At 38.6% G+C, this 20606-nt stretch overlaps 1 protein-coding gene across 6 annotated transcripts in view; it reads right to left on the bottom strand.

Moving 5' to 3' along the window:
* Positions 1 to 10796: 10796 nt before the first annotated feature.
* The window catches only part of SINHCAF (SIN3-HDAC complex associated factor), a 29699-nt gene continuing 19889 nt past the window's right edge, over positions 10797 to 20606 (bottom strand). For all 6 annotated transcript variants that reach the window (XM_061417477.1, XM_061417481.1, XM_061417480.1 and 3 more), the window contains exons 5-6: positions 16641 to 16791; positions 10797 to 12882 (exon numbers count right to left, since the gene is read on the bottom strand). In XM_061417477.1, coding sequence (XP_061273461.1) covers positions 12723 to 12882; positions 16641 to 16791 — 311 coding nt within the window. In that variant the 3' untranslated portion in view covers positions 10797 to 12722. The remainder of the gene's footprint in view (positions 12883 to 16640; positions 16792 to 20606) is intronic.

Here is a 20606-nt window from a genome sequence, read left to right as displayed (position 1 = left end):
AGTGAAATCGCTCAGTCGTGTCCGACTCCTAGTGACCCCATGGACTGCAGCCTACGAGGCTCCTCTGTCCATGGGATTTGCCAGGCAAGAGTCTTCCACCATCTAGTGACTTGGAAAACTGTGTGTATAGCAGTGGACCATAAACCACAATTGGGAAAGAGCAAGAGGACCGAGATACTAAGATCTGGAGTGGAAAACAAAAGACAAAGGCTATTATTATACTGGGGGCTGGGGATGTAGAGATGGATTTATAAGTGATTTTTTAGTTCATTTTTTTTAAAGTGCCATTATCTTCACAACAAGAAAAATATACATATGTATGTATGTATGTATTAATTTGGCTTAGTTGCAGCACATGGAATCTTCACTGCAGCATGCAGGATCTTCAGCTGTGGCCTGTGGGCTCTTGGTTGCAGCATGCAGGACCTGGTTCTCTGATCAGGAATTGAACCTAGGCTCCCTGCATTGGAAGCGTGGAGTTTTAACCAACTACCATCAGGAAAGTCCCAAGAATATATGTTTTTAGAGCATTAAAGATTAGTTTCTTAGCTATGGTTTTTCGTTCTGGTGTAAAGAGGGTCATGTTTAATGTGCCTATTGCATACTGCATAACATGAGGATAATAGCCACTGTCAAGGAAAATCATGTGAACTTATTCATCTAATACGTATATATTTTTAATCAATAAAAGAAGAAGCCTGTATCTAACCAAGTAGTAACTGAATTCTCTCACAATGTGAAAATAAATAAAATGTGGGCTTTAAACATATTTGAGGTCTAAAAGCTCTCTCCCTTAGCTGAGTCAAAAACTAAGCAGCTTGGTTCTACAAGCTGCCTGGCACAGTCAACACTGGGAGTGTACACTACCATACAAGTCAAGTCGGAGAAGGCGATGGCGCCCCACTCAGTACTCTTGCTTGGAAAATCCCATGGATGGAGGAGCCTGGTGGGCTGCAGTCCATGGGGTCACTAAGAGTCGGACATGACTGAGCGACTTCACTTTCACTTTTCACTTTCATGCACTGGAGAAGGAAATGGCAACCCACTCCAGTGTTCTTGCCTGGAGAATCCCAGGGAAGGCGGAGCCTCGTGGGCTGCCGTCTATGGGGTCGCACAGAGTCGGACACAACTGAAGTGACTTAGCAGCAGCAGCAAGAGTCAAGTGGTCAGTACCTTTTGTAGGCAGCATACTTTGCAGTTTCACTTTATATTCTATAAATATCAAGTAATGATGATTTTCTGAGCTCCTCTGATTGAAAAAAGATCATTCCACATGATACTATTTTTCTGCTACTTCCTATCAATGATAAGCCTCCTTTTCCATTACATTTAAAATCCATTTAAAAGGATATCTTGTAGCAAAGATTTCTTCAAGAGGACTAAAAAAAAAAAAAATTAACCAAAAAAGGAAAAAGGTGATGTTAGTCTGTATTAAAATTAAGAACATCTGTGCTAACTCAACTGGGGAATCCTTTCACAATACATATATATATATATCAAATCATCATGTTCTACCCTTTAAATATTTTACAATTATACCTCAATAAAGCTGGGAAAAACCATTCCCCCCCCCCCCAGTCATGTATATGAAAGTGTTCAAAACTACTATGAGATTCAACAATTCTCAGGCCTCAGTGCCTTAAAAGTTGACTCAGTCAGACACATTTCCCCATATACCGTCCAAAATAAAAATTAAGAACATGTGTTCAAAAGATACTACTAAGAAATCTAAAAGGCAACTTAGACTGAGAGGAGATATTCACAGACACACATATCCCTCCAAGGACTCATATCCCAAATATATATAAAACTCTTACAGATCAGTAAGAAAAAAATACAACCCAATAGAAAAAGACAAAAGACGCTGCAGACATTTCATAAGAGTATACGAAATTGTACATCTGATAAACATGTGAAAAAATGTACTCAACTGATTGATTCATTATCAGGGATATGTGGATTAAAACCAAAATGTGACCAGATGGCTGAAGTGAAAAGATGCAAAACACCAAGTGTTAGAAAGGCTATGAACAACTGGGGTTCTCACAAAAATCTAGTCAAGTACAAATTGGTACGAACACTTGGGAAAATCATTTGCCAACATCTCCTAAAACTGAACATATGCATCTCCTATGAGACAGTAATTTCACTCCTAGTATACACCCAACAGAAATACATCCATAGGTTCACCAGAAGACACATACTAAAATGTTCACTAAAGCTACCCAAGTATCTGTGAAAATTTATGGGACATTCACATGATGAAATATTATATAGTAAAGAGAATCTGCCTGCGATGAAGGAGACTCAGGTTTGATCCCTGGGTTAGGAAGATGCCCTGGAGAAGGGAATGACTACCCACTCCAGTATTCTTGCCTGGTGAATTCCACGGCCTCATAGGCTCATAGGAGCCTCATAGGCTATATAATCCATGGGGTTGCAAGAAGTCGGACACAACTGAGCAACGAACACACATACACACCATCCGCTAATAATTTCTCCCCAAAAGTTTCAATAGGCTATATAATCCATAGGGGTTGCCTCATAGGCTATATAATCCATGGGGTTGCAAGAAGTCGGAGCCTCATAGGCTATATAATCCATGGGGTTGCAAGAAGTCGGACACAACTGAGCAACGAACACACATACACACCATCCGCTAATAATTTCTCCCCAAAAGTTTCAACTTGATTCTCTTCCAAAAGAAACTCTTTCTTCTATTTCCTCATAAGGAATACATTACCTTCCTGTTGGGTAGCTGTGGAGCTTTCTTTTACAACTAAAAATCTAAGTAACTGATTTTCTACCCTCCACTCTCAACCTCCCTTAAAAAGGCTTGCACATAATTTTATCTTTCCTGATCCATTTCAGTGCCTTCAATAATTTGGCAAATGTAAAGACTTATCCTTGACTAATAAGCCAGTATGGTCATTTTTTACCATTTTCTATGGAGTTTCAATACGATTACAAAAAAATAATTGAGGGTTAGAAATTGTAGGGATCCAGTTGAATGGGAGGTAAAGGAAAAAAACTAGAAAACCCTAGGTAAAACTAGGTTTTTCTTTTTTCGTTTCCCCCAATGACAAGGCACACTTAATAACTTTACTCCCAAGGGAGGATATCCCATTCTGAAAAACACTCCAGTCTAGGTGATAAAGGCAGGAAGGAGGAAACATTACACCATGGGAGAGGAAACAACCGTTTGAAAAGCATGTAATATAAACCAGCTCTGGCAACTGTCATTCCTTCTTCCCCATCCAATTTAGGAAAGGTCCATAAACCACTTTCTCTAATATTTCATACTAAAGAATCTCTTAGACTTAAAAATAAATAGCTCCTACTCCTAACCCTCCATCACTGTATGGTATCTAGAGCAATGAACTTCAAATATATTAAAAGTGAACTTCTTATTGATATGTAATACACATGCAGAAAAGTACACAATTCTCTCCAAACCTTTCTGATCCCTCTCCAACTAGTAAGAAAAAAACTGAGTATATACTCCATATATGTTTTTTCCATATGTATTTAGCACTGTGTTAATATTATGTACATTAAAAATTTTTTTAAAAATCATAGAAGAAAAATAGTTCTTAAAAGTTCTCATCACAAGAAAAAAACTCTGTAACTCTATGTCAGTGATGGATGTTAACTAGACTTACTGTGACGATCATTTCACAAAACATACATATACTAAATCATGATATTGAATACCTAAAACTAATATAATGCTATATGTCAACTATACTTCAATAAAAAATAAGAGACAAAAAGAATAAGAAAAAATAAACAGAAATTACTTTGCATATTTCAAAAGGACCAGCCTTGCACACTACTTGGAAACCACACCTGTACAGACAGCGGAAGCATGCTGTCGGGGGGCTTGATAACTTCTAGTCTCTGTTGTATGGCACCAGTTTAATCTCCAAATGTACACTGGGCAGACACCCCAGCGGTCCTAAACCTTTAGGACTATGGCCACAGTATCTGTGATATTCAAGAATTGACTCCCCCAGTAGCATAGTTTATCCACAACAGCAGTCTTCTGGGATTGGAAATTAGAAGAAGGAAAACACAAGCATGTTTTATTTCTCCTTTGTGATAATTTAACTGCAGAAAACACTAAGGGTTGGTTTTCAGTTCTTAAAAAGGATTTAAGTTATCTTGTCAAAGGAAATACAAATAGATTCTCCAGACATTTTAAATATGTTTCTAAGACTTACATTTAAACTAAAACTACTGTTTAGCTGATTGTGGATTCAACAATGGATTAGCTCCAGTTTTAGCTCTTCAACTAATGAGCTAGGTGATCGTTTGGTAAATTTCTTCTTCTGTAAATGAAAGCGCTAAACTAGATGGCCCTAAAATTATTGTGTGACTAGCACCACCTTGTGGATATTCATGTAATAACATGATAAGGGAAGCTTGGTGGCCCAGTGTCAGCCCCCTCCTCAATAATGGTTTAAGTACTTCAGAAGAAAATGAAAATTAGAACTTTTAATTATGTCAGATTTCTTTAACAATTGACAGAATTTTATCTCCAGGATGGTCTATAAACAGCCAAAGCTACCCCTTATCACTGGTTTATTTGGGAAAGAAAGAAAACATTACAAAGAGAACCGAACTCTGTCCCATGGAGTTTAGGAAGAATTTCAAGCTGCTAGAGCCACAAGCATTCCGGAAATCATGCACTCCACTGACATTATCTTCAGTGCTAGCATAACAGGGGGTGCGGCGGAGAGAGGCGAGGAGGAGGGACAGCGTTTCTGTAGGATGAACGGTTCACCCTTGGAGTTGTTCCAGGAGGTTAGGCTGGCTGAAGCAGGCAACTGGTCTTGCTTAAACTAACTGAAGACTTAGGCCTTGAGGCTAAGAGGTATGTTCTACTGTTTCAGCATGTTTATGAATTGGTTCCACAGTACAGCTACAGCACAGCCAAATTTAACCGTTCAAAAACCATCCTGCAAGCCTATCTTGGCCACTCCCTGGGTCTCAGCACACTTTTGGATAGTGTAATTATATTTGGCATCACTTCGTGTCCTCTATACAATTTCCCAATCCTGGAATTCATGTGCTGCCAAAGGGTAATTATCCTGCAGTGAATACATTTTCTCCTTAAAGCACTGAAACCTAAGAAAGCTTTAGGGTTGTAGTTTTTTTTAAGGGGGTGGTTTAGACGAGGTAGGTGTCTTGATGTGAACTCTTGATGACCTTTCCTATGTTCACCATAACTACAGATAACAAAAAAAGTTTTCATTTCTCCATAACCAAATAGACCTCAGTGCTAAAAAGAACAAGTGTTGGCTTCACTGTGCACTACTCATTCCATATTACTACAACTCGGGTTGCTGTTATTTACTTCACTTTACAGAGAAGGAAATGATCTCAGAAAAAAATTTACCAGAGATCATAATGCCATTAAGCACCAAAACAAGATCTGAATTTGAATCCAAGTCTTCTAACTTTAACTCCATTGTTTATTCATCTATGCTCCAGTGATATTAATAAGCTCACACGCCAAACATAACCCCTACTCCCATCCATCACACCTTTACTTCTGAATGGGACCCACAGGGAAATCAAGAAAATAAAGGTCAAATGGCAAGAATGAGCAAAGGAACCTTAGCAAGCAAGGATTCTCAAAGGAATTAAGGATTACATGATTTCTCAAGCATCAAAGGACTGTTTAGGACACTTAGTGGGGTCTTGGAAACGTGTGCTCAATGAACACTTGAACTAAAAGGTGTTTAAAACGGTTTACAGTATCATCTCACCGATTATTCATTTACAAAAGGCAAAAATATACTTTGAAAAGATCTGTCACTACCTTAAACAAGTGATCATGTTAGCATCACCAGCACCTCTATTGAGGTGCTAAGAGATGAACCACACAGAATGAGCAATCTAAATCTACGAAGAAAACAATTAGAAAAAATTCAAGATTTAGGATATTATACACTGATTTGGATATGTGAAAAAGTTCAGTGTCATGAAGAAAAAAAAAAAGCAGAAAGGGCTATTCTTGATTAAATGAAAAGAGGAGAGACATAACCACATAAATAAACTTTGACTAGATTCTGGATGAGGAAAAAAGTTTTAAAAGACACACTAGGATGATTGGGGCAATTAGTCCATACAGATCTGTCATGTTAGGTATTACTGAGCCATTTGTCTCAGGTGTGACGATGGCACACCTAAGGATGTAGAATTCCTAGGAGATGAATGCTTACGTATTCAGGGATGAAGTGTCAATTGTCATAACTTAATTTCAAATGATTCAGCAATGCAGATAAAGTACTTGTAAAATTTAAAAGTTCGTGGGTCAACTTTCTGGATATTTAAAAATTTTTCAAAGTCAAAATATTTTTTAAAATTCTTGAAATTCATCACGACCCATTAGCATAAATTCAACTCTTTTATGATCATGACTTATGAAAACACAAAGTTGTAACCAATGAGTCAATTAATAAATATTTGTTGTGCTCCTCTTCATATACTAATAACAACCATACTAGATTCTGGGAACTAGTGTGGTAAAAAATAAACATGGTTTCTGCTTTCATGGAACCCACTTAGCATACAATTCTGTGTGTGTGTGTGTGTGTGTGTGTGTGTGTGTGTTGGGAAGGGCAGGGTTCTGGAAGCCTTCCTCAGGTGGTGCCTAAGCTGAAACCTGATGGATAAGTAGGTTTTACCTAGCTATAGTACGGTGGGGAAGTGGCTCAGAGAGAACAAACAGTATGTGTAAACCAATGATGGTGTAGGTCAATATGGAGTGACAAAAATATTTTTTCCTATGGCTTCACCATGTCCCCCACCCTTTTTTACATCAATAATGCCCTACTCCCAACCCTTCAGACCCAGGGGTAGTTAACAGCAACCTTAGGTTTCTAGCGACGTTACCAGTCCTGAGAATTGCACCCTACTTTGGAGTTTCCCTATACCGTGCGCAGAGCTTTGTAAAGTCCCTTTATTAAACTTTCCTCAAATTATCCAATTTCAAAAGCCATGTGTTTCCCACTGGCACCCTGATGAGATAGACTTGGGAGATGCCTGCATGTTTTAGATGTTATTTGGAACCGTGGTAATGCAGACGGTCTGAGAAGAGGGCTGAAGGTGCACCCTGGGCCAGTGAACATCTGCAGTAGGAAACCTGTAAACAGCAGCCTTATCAGCCAAGAATGTTTCAAAAGAGAAACTACAATTGTATTAAGTGCTGTTGAGAGGCTGGATGAGTAAAATGAGGGCCTTGGAATTCCCCATGAGACAACCATCCTTGGGGTGGTGGGGGCAAAATTAACTTCAGTGGACTGTAATGGTGGTTGGAGGCAAAGAACACACTTGTTAGCGTCAGAAAGAGACACAACTGTTCAGTTTCCTATTTTAACTTTTTAACTCTTCCAGGGACTTTCTAAAGAATCTTGAGATTTTTGTCTTAGAGGTGTAAGTATAAACATAAAACAGCCACTCTTCCTTGCAGTTACAAAAAAAAAATAAAACAATACCTGGACAATACTAAAGCTAATGTAAGCTACAGAAGTGTAGAGAATCAAAGCTCTAAAACAGAGTAAATTACTTCCCCCTCTTTCAGTCACTGAGACAAAAGACAAGCTTTGCCAAAGTCTTTTCAACCCACTCCAGCATTCTTGCCTGGGAAATCCCATGGACAGAGGAGTCTGGCGTGCTGCAGTCCATGGGGTTGCAAAGAGTCGGACACGACTGAGTGGCTAAACAACAACAAACAAACTGAGAGATTAAGCTCTTTTGCACTGAAGCCTGTAACTAAGCATGTCCAAGACCCCCCTACTCGACATAAAATAACAAGCAGTTTCTAACCAGGGGCAAGATATTTGAAACCCGAAGCATTCTCATGATCACAATGAGTAACCAAACTCCATAGCTTGAGAAATTGTTAGAACCCTCAGATCCCTTTCTTTGAGAACATGAGCCTGTGAAATATCTAACTCTGATCCAGTTTGGCTTTCTCCTCCTTCCCAGTTCACTGAACATCACACAACAGTGATCGCCAGGGCAGCACAATGCTAAATCTGGGTGATTGGGAAACTGCTCTAGGGACGGCGCATCAAGAGGCTCCCTCGGGATCTTCCATTCTTCAGTACAGAGCAAGCAGTTAGTTCTGGCTCCTTTATTGAGATGATTCCGTGTTTTACTAAACCTCCTGGAGACTCTCTTCTCCATGAAAAGATAGTATATACTATGCATTTTCAACATCAAAATTATCAGAATTCGAGTAACTGATTTAGACAATGGTTAGCCTCTTTGCAGGGGTGAAACTTGCCTCATCTGCAGCCTTCAGAAGAGACTCGAGTTAGAGCAGGGATAGGGGCCAGTCTGAAGAGCAGAGGCTTTGCAATCAGGAAAGCTGATTTTAAATTATATGGCCCCCTTGCACCCCTTCACTGACTACCTGTAAACACGTTTTTTGTTGTTTTTCACTTGTGAGGTTGTTTGAACAAAGTTTAAAAGTGCCAGGCCCACCACAGTGTGTTTCCTAATAGGAGGAGCTTCTTTTTTTCTTGCTACACCAAATGCTTGTATTATAGGACACTTTCAAGTGGTTCATTATGCAAGAGGTGCTGTGGCAGACCAAACCCTATGGTTCCCACACTCCACCACTTGTGCTGTGACCTAAATGCGGACCAGACGACTCTTGCCAGCTGACTGGCTCTGGAGACCTGCTGGCTTGGTGCAGTGAGTGCCATGTTGGGAGACCTCAACAGATCCTAATTTGGGGCAAGACTGAGGGCAGAAGGAAAGGGGGCAACAGAGGATGAGATAGTTGGATAGCATCACTGACTCAATGGACATGAGCTTGGGCAAACTCTGGAAGATAGTGAAGGACAGGGAAGCCAGGCATGCTGCAGTCCATGGGGTCACAAAGAGTCGGGCACAACTGAGCGACTGAACAACTGGTAAGGATCTAGGGGGCCCCACCATCCCACAGCCACAGGGAAAGAATTCTGTCAACAACCCAAGTGAGTTTGGAGTGATTTATACTCATCTGATGAGAATGCAACCAAGTTGACACCTGTTGCAGCCTTATGAGATCCTGAGCAAAGGACCCAGCCACACTGCACCTAGATGGAAACTGAAATCAATTTCTTGTAAGCCATTAAATTTGTGGTAATTAAACAGCAATAGATAATAATGTAGGTGCTATCATCTTTCACTACCTAACTTAGTAGCTTCACAGTAACTAGGTTAGGTGCTGGCAAAATCACCTGGACTATCCCAAAGCAAATTTAACTGTAGTATAAAAGGTTTGACTCACAGAATATACCTTGCCCAAGTAACAATCTGTTTTTAAAACTTTGATATATGGGAGTTCCCTGGTGGCCTAGTGGCTAATATTCTGGGCTTTCACTGCTATGGCCCTGGTTCAATCCCTAGGTCGGGGAACTGAAATCCCGCAAGCAGAGTGGTACAGAAAAAAAAAACAAAAACCTTTGGTATTAATTATACCTCTTGGTTTCCTCATAAATCTATAAACAATTCTGTGAAATAAAGTAACGTTAAGTTTATATAAGTGTTAGTTACTCAGTCATGTCCATCTCTTTGCGACCCAATGGACCTGCCAGGCTCCTCGGTCCATAGTATTCTCCAGGCAAGAATACTGGAGTGGGTTACCATTCCCTTCATCTTCCTGACCCAGGGACTGAATCCAGGTCTCCTGCATTGCAGGCAGATTCTTTATCATCTGAACTACCAGGGAAGTCCTTAAGAGAAAGTTTGGAGACTCACAAAATCAAGTGACTCACATAGCTAATGTAGGACCAGAAATTAGAGAACAGGTCTGATCCCAATGCCAAAATCTGTCTCCAAACAATTTTTAGTCTCTCTAAAATCTCAATGGTGCTTCCCATATGTACATAGACAACAGTAATAAGAAACACTGCAGTCATTGAATCATTGGAGAACTTCTGTCCTTTATGGTTAAAATCACCTCATTGTGCACATTAGTTAAAATGTCTTTTATAGTCAGTCTCTGGCTTAATGATGGTTCAACTTAATTTTTTGACTTTATGATCGTGCAAGAGACATGCTTTCAGTAGAAATCAGGCTTGGAATTTTGATCTCTTTCTAGGCTAGCAATACACAGTAGGCTACTCTTGTGATGCACTGGCAGCAGGGAATAGCAAACCACAGCTCCCAATCAGCCACATGATCCTGAGGTAAACTACCAGTATGTTTAGCCATTCTGGCTTTCACTTTCAGTGCAACATTCAATAAATTACGTAAGACATTCAATATTTAATTAAAAATAGGCTTTGTGTTAGATCATTTTGCTAACTGTAAGCTAATGTAAATGTTCTGAGTATGTTTAAGGTAGGTTAGGCTAAGCTATAATGTATTAAACACATTTTTAAAATATTTCACTTAGCATGCAGGATCTTTCCTTGCAGCTGACTCTAGTTGCTTGTTGCACAAGGGCTCAGTGGCTCTGCAGCATGTGGGATCTTAGTTCCCAACTTGTGTGTTCCTCACTCCCTCCCCCTACTGCAAGGGGGATTCCTAACCATTGGACCACAGGAAGGGAAGTCACTTAAATGCATTTTTCACTTACAATGGTTTCAACTTGTGTTTATTGGGGTGTAATCCTAAGGTAAGTAGAGAAGATCTGTATTTTAAAGTCTGTATTTCTTGGTAAAGAGGACTTTTTTCCTTTATGGCTTCTTACAATACTAAGTGCTTATACTGAGTAACACCTGTGAGGGCCAAAAGTATTAGTTATTCTTACTTAAGAACACCTTTCAAACAAAGCCACAAACAGCCTCTTTTATTTTCTAATAAGACTAAATTTATTCAATACCCTAGTAAAAGTTTTGATTATAAGTATCCAACAGTATAAAAAGTACAAAACAGATTTGTAGATTTCTAATATATTAATACAAAGTGCATGACTACATACAGTACATCCTACAGGCAAAGAGAGGTGGAAGGGGGAAAGAAGACTGTGGTTGAGGTCTAGTAATAAATAAATAAATACAGAAGTAGAGATGATCCATATTATAGTATATTCTACCACCAATACTGCAGCCAAAATGTACAAAACAAAATTTCAAAATAATTCAGGAGGAAGATGATAATGGCTGGGGTTCTTGTAATACACCTCAAAGTCTGCGGGAGCACTGAGCCAACTCACTGTGTAGTCTGTGCATATGGTGGCTTGTAGTTTTTCCCAAAGGAAGAAATAGAAAACTTTAAGTTTTGATTAAGAACTATAAAACTATAGGGTGCCCATAAAAAGTGGCTCACTCTCTTGTTATGTATACTATCCAATCTTTAAAATCCAGTTTTAAAAATAAGTACTGAGTCATGTTTTACCAGGGAGGCAAACAATGCTTCCTCGTTATGAAAACAGGTGATATATTTTTCCTGTACTTTTAGAAAAGAGGCAATAGATAGTACTTTGGTTTGGGTTCAAGTAAAAGGCTTTTAATGAAGGTTTCAGAATGGAAGAGCTCCACATTTAGGATGTATCATCTAACACCTCAATGTTCAGAAAGCCTGACCAATGTTCAGAAGCCAAACCAAAACCAACCCACTCAGCATTCACACACACCTCTTTTCTTTTAGTAGAATTTTACTTTAATATAGAATGAAAAAAAAAACCCCAAATCCCAAAACCCTAACAGGTTAAAACAAGTCAAACAACCATTCTACACAGATAAAACCTTCACAAAGGTCAACTGAAGTAATCCAGAGCTAAAACTGAATTGTGCAGATTTTCAGTGAAGTCACCAGTCACGTAACATAAACAAATTATTTACACGCTTGCAAGCCCTCTAAGAAACGTGCCCCAAGAAGCATTAACCTTTGTTTTTCTCGTGTGCCATCCAAAGACTTGCACATTGTTATTTTTCAGATAATACAACATTTTTAATAGAGAATGTTCTCTACCAAGTGGTAATGCTTTGGTACTATTCATTAGGATTGCTTATCCTAAAGACTTGACATTTCCCCAAGAGGAACTTTGATTCTGCTTTAAGTTTTGACTCTGCTTTTTAAGTTTCATATAAATTAAAATCTGTATCAAATACCAATATGGAGGGAGGTGACACAGGATGCAACATATACAGTCAAGTTATCTCTGCATATTTAGAAATTACTCCTTCAAGATACTCGCACCAGAGAGCTGTCTGTCCTGCTTAATATTCAGTAGTACAGGTTTGAATCACCAGAACCTTGGCAAGACCTTAATATTTCAGTTATTAACCACCACCTCTAGGGGCAAGTCCATGTTTACTGAGTTATGACAAATTTATTATAATGAAGGAAAACAAGTGTAGCCAGCCATCTTAAAAAATGCCCCAACCACTACTTCTCAAAATAGAAAGACTAAAACTACATACGTTTATCATACAACAAATCCCATCTCTGTCCCCTGAAAATTCCCCTAATTTCATTCATTAGAAGGGGATTTTTAAAAAAGACTTAAAGAGCACTTTACAGCAGCATTCAGCTTTCCTATGAAATACTCAGCATCTTAAATATTATGTACACTTCTTTTTTATCTCTTAGTAAGCTTCACTGGCTTCAGAGTTTGTGGAACTGGAGGAAAAATAACCCATTCAAAACTATTCTACAAATCCATCTTTTGGCAGAATAGCAGGTATCCAAATTAAAAATAGGAGGGTCATTTTGTTGCTTTGTTTTCCAAAATTTAAATCGTTTTTGCTCCCCTTCTACATAAAGCTTAGTCACCACTCCTGAGTGGAGATAGGCAGAGGCTCTGGCCCCTGCTCCTCTGGCTTCTCAGCAGCTGCTTTCTTATTGCTGCAGCAAGGCTTGAATAGATGTGTGTCGATGAGGACTTCCCCAAAACGGCCTTTATAGATAATGCCACAGCATATTTTCTGTCTAAAAGAAAAAATGGAGAGAGAACAAAATATATCAATAAGGCAGAATAATAATACAGAAAAAAAAAGAACAATCCACCAATCATTATATTGGTTTAATGGTGGCTCAGATGGTTAAGAACCTGCCTGCACTGTGGGAGACTTGGGTTCAATTCATGAGTCAGGAAGATCCTCTGGAGAAGGAACTGGCAACCCATTCCAGTATTCTTGCCTGGAGAATCCCATGGACAGAGGAGCCTGGCGGGCTACAGCCCATGGGGTTGCAAAGAGTTGGACAGGAATGAGCAACTAACATACACACCAAACATTATAACTAGTAGAATATGATCAAAGAAAGGTTCTACTTCCACAATCATCACATTTCTAACGAATGGTCTCCTAGAGTGACCTCAATTTGCCAGGTAATGGGAATTACCCAAGTCCCTTAAATCCCACACTGAGTAAGTGAGTGAAGGTCACTCAGTCATGTCTGACTCTTTGTGATCCCATGGACTGTGTAGTCCATGGAATTCTCTAGGCCAGAATACTGGAGTGGGTAGCCTTTCCCTTCTCCAGGGGATCTTCCCAACCCAGGGATCAAACTCAGGTCTCCCACATTGCAGGCGGATTCTTCACCAGCTGAGCCACCAGGAAAGCCCAAATCCCACACTGAATCTTAGTAAATATTAAGGGGGAGAAGGTATTCCTCAGTTTCAGAGGCTGTTCCTAAAGTTATTAACTGTTTCCTCCAAAAGTCACCACATCTTAGAGAAAAATAGCCACAATGAACAGGCTGATACAGCTGGCGGTTTTAATATTGATCAGACAAAAAATATATACACATATTATCAAATACACATAAAGGCATACAGAAATGACAACCCAGCAAATCACTCATGGATCATACACTCCAAGGAAAAAAACAATTGTTTCCTATGAAATCCCCCTATACGTTCTTCTCAATCCCGTTCCACTCAATCTCACTCTCTCCTTAAAATTTTAGGTTTATCACTCCCCTTTTTCTTTGTATACATGTTTGCATCTCTAAACATATTGCTTGTTATCTCATATATGTAACATATAAAATAAAAATATATACAGAAATGCACATATATGGAATCATACTGTATGCTGCAATTTTTTTCCTCAACAATAACTGAGGTTCAAATATACTATACTATTAGAGTTTTTTTTCATTTTAAGTTATGTATGGTATTCCACCACATGAATATACCATAGTTTGCAGACTCTCTTTTTTAAAACTTTTTATTCTGCATTAGGGTACAGCTGATTATCACTGCTGTGATAGTTTAGGTGAACAGTGAAAGGGCTATCTGCTCTTCTTCTGATGGGACAACTTTTGCTTTTACAAACACGCTGCACATTATCAGTGCACATGTCTGAAGGCAATGTTGCTGAAATATAGGAATGGGAACATGTTTGATTTTACCTGAAAATACAAAGTATTTATCAATGTGGTTGCCTCCTCTTCCTATTTTGCTAAAGATTTTATTTTAAACCCTGAAGCAAAGTTCAAATTTATCAAATATCTTCAATACACCACTAACACGACAGGCATTTTCCCCTCTCCTTTAGGAACTGTCAAATTATGTTACTTGGCTTTCTAATGCTTAAAACAATCTCACATCCCTAGAATAAATCTAATATACTTATGATAAACTGTTTATAACATATCAAAGGTATGTTAGCCTCACAGAATGCTTGGAGCCTAGGCCTTGTTTGATCCATAATTTGGAAAATCCAGTGCAAGATCAGATTCATTTGTTTCTGGAACATTCAGTAGGACTTGTCTATCTCAGCCTGGGGTTTTTTGTGGGAAGACTTCTGACCACTGAATCCATTTTCTTTATTATGCGACTCTTCAAGTCTTGGCACAGTTTTGGTAAACTGTCTTGGTAAACAGTTTTGGTAAGCTACTAATGTATCCACTTCACCTGTATGTTCAAATTTACCGGCATAAAGTTGTTTATAATATCCTTTGACTTCTAAACCTCTGTTTGTCTAGAGTTGAATATCACTTTCTTATCCAAGAAATAAGAAATAACAAGGGTACCATCTCTTTTTCTTGATCTGTAGTAACTTGATCTCTAGTAACTTCTTCGGTCATCTTTTTCAAGAACCAACTCTTGGCTTTACTGATACTATTCATTCATATTGGTTTTCTACTCCATTTATTCCTACTTCTATCTTTAGGACTTCCTTGCTTTTATTTTTCTTTATATTGAGCTTCATTAATCTATAAACTGGATATATATAACTTAGTTTATTTTAAATCTTTGTGTTAAAAGTACTAAAAGCAACTTTTCTTCTATTTACCTCTTTAACTTCATACCACACATTTTGATTTGTGGTATTTTTCAGTTATTTTTTAGTTATACGGATGTTCTAACTTACACTTTCTTCTTGACCCAAGGGTTCTCAATTTACAAATACATAGAAGTTTTTCATCATTTTTATCTTGCTAGGTATATTTTTAAATTCTTGGTCTTTCTCTTTTTCTCTGGAGGTTTTACATTCTTATTTTTATTCTTTTAGTGGTTACACAGCTCATTAATCAAACTTTAAAGTTATTCAATATATTTATTCTCAACAGTACAAAGACATTAGGACACTTTCACTCCCATTACTTCTACTACTTTGATTTACATGCTATTGCCATGTAAGGGCTTCCCAGGTGGTGCTAGTGGTAAAGAGCCCGGCTGCCAATGCAGGAGACCTAAGAGACGTGAGTTCAACCCCTGCGTCAGGAAGATGATCTCCCGGAGAAGGGCACGGCAACCCGCTCCAGTATTCTTGCCTGGGAGAATTATCTCCCAGCTGTTATCTCTGGGGCCACTGAAGGTGTTAAATCTATGGTTTTATGGCATCCTTTGTTCATGCTGAGAACTCAGCTTGTGTGTTTGTTGTTCCTCGAAAAATAAAGTCTTTATTTTCTCACTAACTGTTTTGCCTCCCGTGTTCCACAGTTTGCATATAATGTGTCATATGGGTGAATTTTCCTCACCCATACGATAACTGCTTATTACCCTGCTTTTACTTGTTAGTCTTCCCAAATCTGTGCACTAGAAAATCCTTAACCACTTTCAATATTCTCTCTTTCCTAGTCTATTATCTCTTTTTTGACTTTGGGGTTTCTCATTCACATGGCTTTTGGCCTCTGGTTATTCCTTATTAGGGACTTCCCAGGCTGCTAAGGGGTAAAGAATCCACCTGCCAATGCAGGGGCAGCAGGAGTCACAAGTTCGATACCTGCGTCGAGAAGATCCCCTAGAGGAGGAAATGACAGCCCACTCCAATATTTTTGCCAAGGTAATCCCATGAACAGAGGAGCCTGGCAGGCTACAGTCCATGGGGGTCACAAAGAGTCAGACATGACTGAGTGACTGAGCATGCATATATATTTCTCATTAACTTGTCTACTTGTTAATGCCATTTTTAAAGACATAAATATATATATATATATATATATACTTCTAATCTTTTTACTTTTTTCAGTGGGAGAGTTGATCACATTGAATATCTACGTATACTCCATTATAGCAAATTTAGATTCCTTAACATGGTTTTTATTTTAAATCAATTTTAATAGGAAAAACACACAAAATCCAAACTCTCAGCTCCATTCTTGCCTAATCCACCTCCAACCACACATGCTACCAGCGGTTTGCCAAATGCCATGTAATTGCTAAGGAAGTGGGAAACAGTTGCCTGTAATTAAGAAGGTTTGCTGGTTAGAGAGATATTTTCTGTTGCTTTTACCTTTTCCAGTATGTGAGATCTAAAAAGGAAAACACTGGCGTTCTGTTGGAGCCAGAAGCCATCTCTGTATCTGAGCCATCATCTGACTGGTTACTGTAACAGGGAGACTGAGCTGGAGAGGCACTTGAGGTTGTACTGTGAGCATCAGAATCTGAAGTGAAGAGAAAACAAAAATGATAATTTCATTATATGCCATCGCAACTAAGCCTCAGCACAAAACACAGTGAATGAGACAGTCAAAAATGGAAAAAAATTATTTTCTATTCTACTGTATTTGTACTAAAGTGTATCTAAAAGAAAATGAGCTTCTGGTAAGACTAAGAGTAGACATACTTTCCTCTCTTCTGCTAGTAAGTACAACTAAAAACATAAGGATATAACATATAAAACAAAACTAAAGACTCCAAAAGTTGGCAACAGCTAGAGAGCTCAACACTTAAGGAAGGATGTGAAGGTGAGCACCCTAGCTTTTACGGGTTTTATTTTTGCCTTATAAATCCCAGTCTTGAAGCTGAAGAAGCCAGTAATTCAGAAAAGCCAGTGGGTACACACAGACACCCACGCACACACACCCCCAACGAAAGTCGGCTCTCTCTAGCCAGAGGACTAAGAAAGGGGCAGTCTAGCAAGACAGGAAATCTTTACAACACAATAATCACTTTACTGCAGCCGAACAGAAAAAATATGTCCCTACCCCCACCGACCCTAGCAAAGGCCAACAGGAAAGCCTAGATTTCCATCCAGTCAAGAATGTTATGAGGCCTCCCCAACACCTTCACCAGGGTGATGGCAGTGGAAGCCTACTAAAGAGTCTGGGCTTTCACTATGGCTCACCAAGAACAGGAGGACCCCAACCACATGGGAGCCTTAATTCCCATCCCAGCCCCACTCAGCTGCAGTCAGGAGCCACTCCCACTTCAGCAATCTATAGAGGTTGGGTGGGGAACCCGACTGTAACACCACCTGGCAGTAACAAGGCTGTGTCCCTCTCCCATTTCCCCCTCTGACCAAAAAAAAAAAAAAGCCAGTTAAAACAGAAGGTTTAAATAAAACTCAGAGTCTCATCACACAATTTTTGAATGTCTAGGTTTCAAAAAAAAAAAAAATCACATCATATCCAGAACCAGGGAAATCTCAAATAGAATGAAAAGTCAAGTATATATTAATGCCAAGATGACAGAGATGTTAGAATTATCTGACAGATTTTAAAGCAGCCATGACAAAAATGCTTCAGTGAGCCTTTATAAACAAGCTTAAAATAAATGGAAACATAAACTCAATAAGCAGGTCTCAGTTAAAAAAAAAAAAAAAAGATATAAAGAACCAAATCCAAACTGAAAAAAATACAATAAATGACAGGGCAGTGGACAGGCTCAGAAGGGAGGGGACAGAGGAAACAAGTCAGTGAATCGGAAGAAAGATCAGCAGAAATCAGCCAACCTGTACAACACCAAGAAAACAAATGAAGAGCCTTAAGTGACCTGCGTAACTACGACAAAAATCTACGTCCAAGTGACTGCAGTCCTGAAGGAAGAGGACAAAGAAGGCGCAGGTAAAAATGTACTCAAATATAATGGCGGAAAATGTGCCAAACTTGGCAAGAGACAAACCTACAGATTTAAGCTGAGCTAACGTCACACAGGATATACCCCAAGCAACCAATGCCGAAGTGAAAGTGTTAGTCACTCAGTCATGTCTGACTCTTTGCGACCCCATGGACTATAGCCCACCAGGCTCCTCTGTCCGTGGGATTCTCCAGGCAAGAATACTGGAGTGGGGTGCCATTCCCTTCTCCAGGGATCTTCCCAAACCAGAGATCGAACCTGGGTCTCCTGCACTGCAGGCAGGTTCTTCACCGTCTTTGCCACAAAACACACTATAATTAAACTCCCGAAAACTGAAGAAAAAGAGAAAAATCTTGAAAGCATCCAAAGAAAAATGAAACCTTACCTATAAAGCAGAAACAATAGATTCTAACTTAGTAAGGAATAAAGGCAGTTAATCAGATACAAGCTACACATGATTTAGTATTTTTGCCCTCAGAAGATATCACATACATTTACAAACCAGAATATAAATCTTTTGGTTAATAGTCAGTGAGCTATAAAGCCATCCTACTGCTACTCCCAGCAACAGAAATATCAGACAGGGGCTGAGTCTACTACACACCTCACCTTTATCTGAAGACTACCCCCCACCCAGGACAGGTGGATAGAACAATCCTCCAATTTAGAGAACCAATCAAATATTCATGAAGTATCCACTAGACAACCAACCCTGTGTCACATCCTGTATGGGGAGAAACAAGACTAAAGAAAGCTTTTTTGAACAGCGCTCACAACTGTTTTCTATTATCAAAATTTTACATAAAATAGCATTTAATATTAAGTATCTAAAACAAAGAAAGCACCATTGGTGTTTTTAATATGTTCATTTACTTCCCAATCTATGAATAGCTTAACTTCATGGAAAAAAACAACCAAACAAAATCCTTAAGAACAGCAGGCTTCACATAAAAAAGAACAAAATAATACCATTTGCAACAACATGGATACAACTAGAGATTATCATACTAAGTGAAATAAGTCAGATAGAGAAAGACAAATACCATATGATACCACTTATACACGGAATCTAAAAGATGACACAGATGAACCTATGAAACGGAAACACAGTCATGGACGTAGAGAAGAGACTTGTGGTTGCCAAGGCGGGGAGGTTGGCGTGGGATGAAGTGGGAGGGTGAGCTTAGCAGATGGAAGCTTTTACATTTAGAATGGATAAACAACAAGGTCCTGTTGTATAGCACAGAGAACTATATTCAATACCTATGATAAACCATAATGGTAAAAGAATATATTTTTTTTAATGTAAAAAAAAGTAGCAGGCTTTAAAGGAGTAAGGCTATGGGAATACTTAAAAGACTTTCCTAATAATTAACAGCAATAGCAGTGCTATGCTTCTGAAGAAAATACACTATCCTAGTAAGTGCTTAATATCTATGAACCATTTGAAATTGCAATTATATTTGTCCGTTTCTATATATAAAAGTGATAAATTTTTTATATGGCTTAATCTAATAATACCTGGGACAACAGGATACAATTAACTACACATAGAAATGCAGTTGGGGGGAAAAAACTCTTCTAGAATGTAAATCTGGAAATTCTTCAAAGAACTGAAATTTTTAAAATCTTAAACATTAGGTAGGATTTGGAAATCCCATCCCCCACATGGGATAGATGGGGATGATGAGCAAAGTGATGGAAACAGAATACATCATGCACATTAAGGGAACTGACCCTTACCCTAAAGGAGACATCCAAAGACTTGCTAGGGATTTTCAATTTTATTCTACAGCAACCAGAATCATGGCAGACTTTAGGGAAAATGACCAAAAAAAAAAAAAAAAAAAAGCTAGCATTTCTAGAGGACTTTATTTTTCTTTGTTTTGTTTTACAAAAGCCCTTTTTACTTGCTTATCCTCATTTCTCTTGATTAGGAAACTGTGGTTTAATGTTAAGCAACACCAGGGTCATATATTTGTTCAAGAACTATAACTCAAATCCAGATCTTCAAGCCTTAGATCCAATGCCTTTCCAGTACATCACAAAAGAAAGAACATTCCAAGAAGAGGAATACATGTCAGGTACAGGCAAGATGCACAGAAGTAAATCTGTAACTAGAGGCAGAGAAACCATTTAGTGGGTGATGTATAAAAATTCAAATATCTCAAAACTGTTACATTGCACACAGCTGCAAGCAATTCACAATGCACCTAGGAAATCTTGTTTCACTGAGTCTCCAAACCCATTAATTTTCAATCTCCAACCCCTCCACAACATAGCTTTATCACAAAAATCTAAAATTACACTGGACATATTCCCTTAGGTAAGGCAAAAGTTAGGTGTCACCTTCCCTATAATTAAAGATGCTAAGAATATACATACAAACTTTCAATTTCTC

This window comes from Bos javanicus, chromosome 5 (genome assembly GCF_032452875.1).
Source record: "Bos javanicus breed banteng chromosome 5, ARS-OSU_banteng_1.0, whole genome shotgun sequence".
Lineage (NCBI taxonomy): Eukaryota > Metazoa > Chordata > Mammalia > Artiodactyla > Bovidae > Bos > Bos javanicus.
Note: the sequence above shows the minus strand (reverse complement) of the source record. Positions and strands in the feature narration are given on the sequence as shown.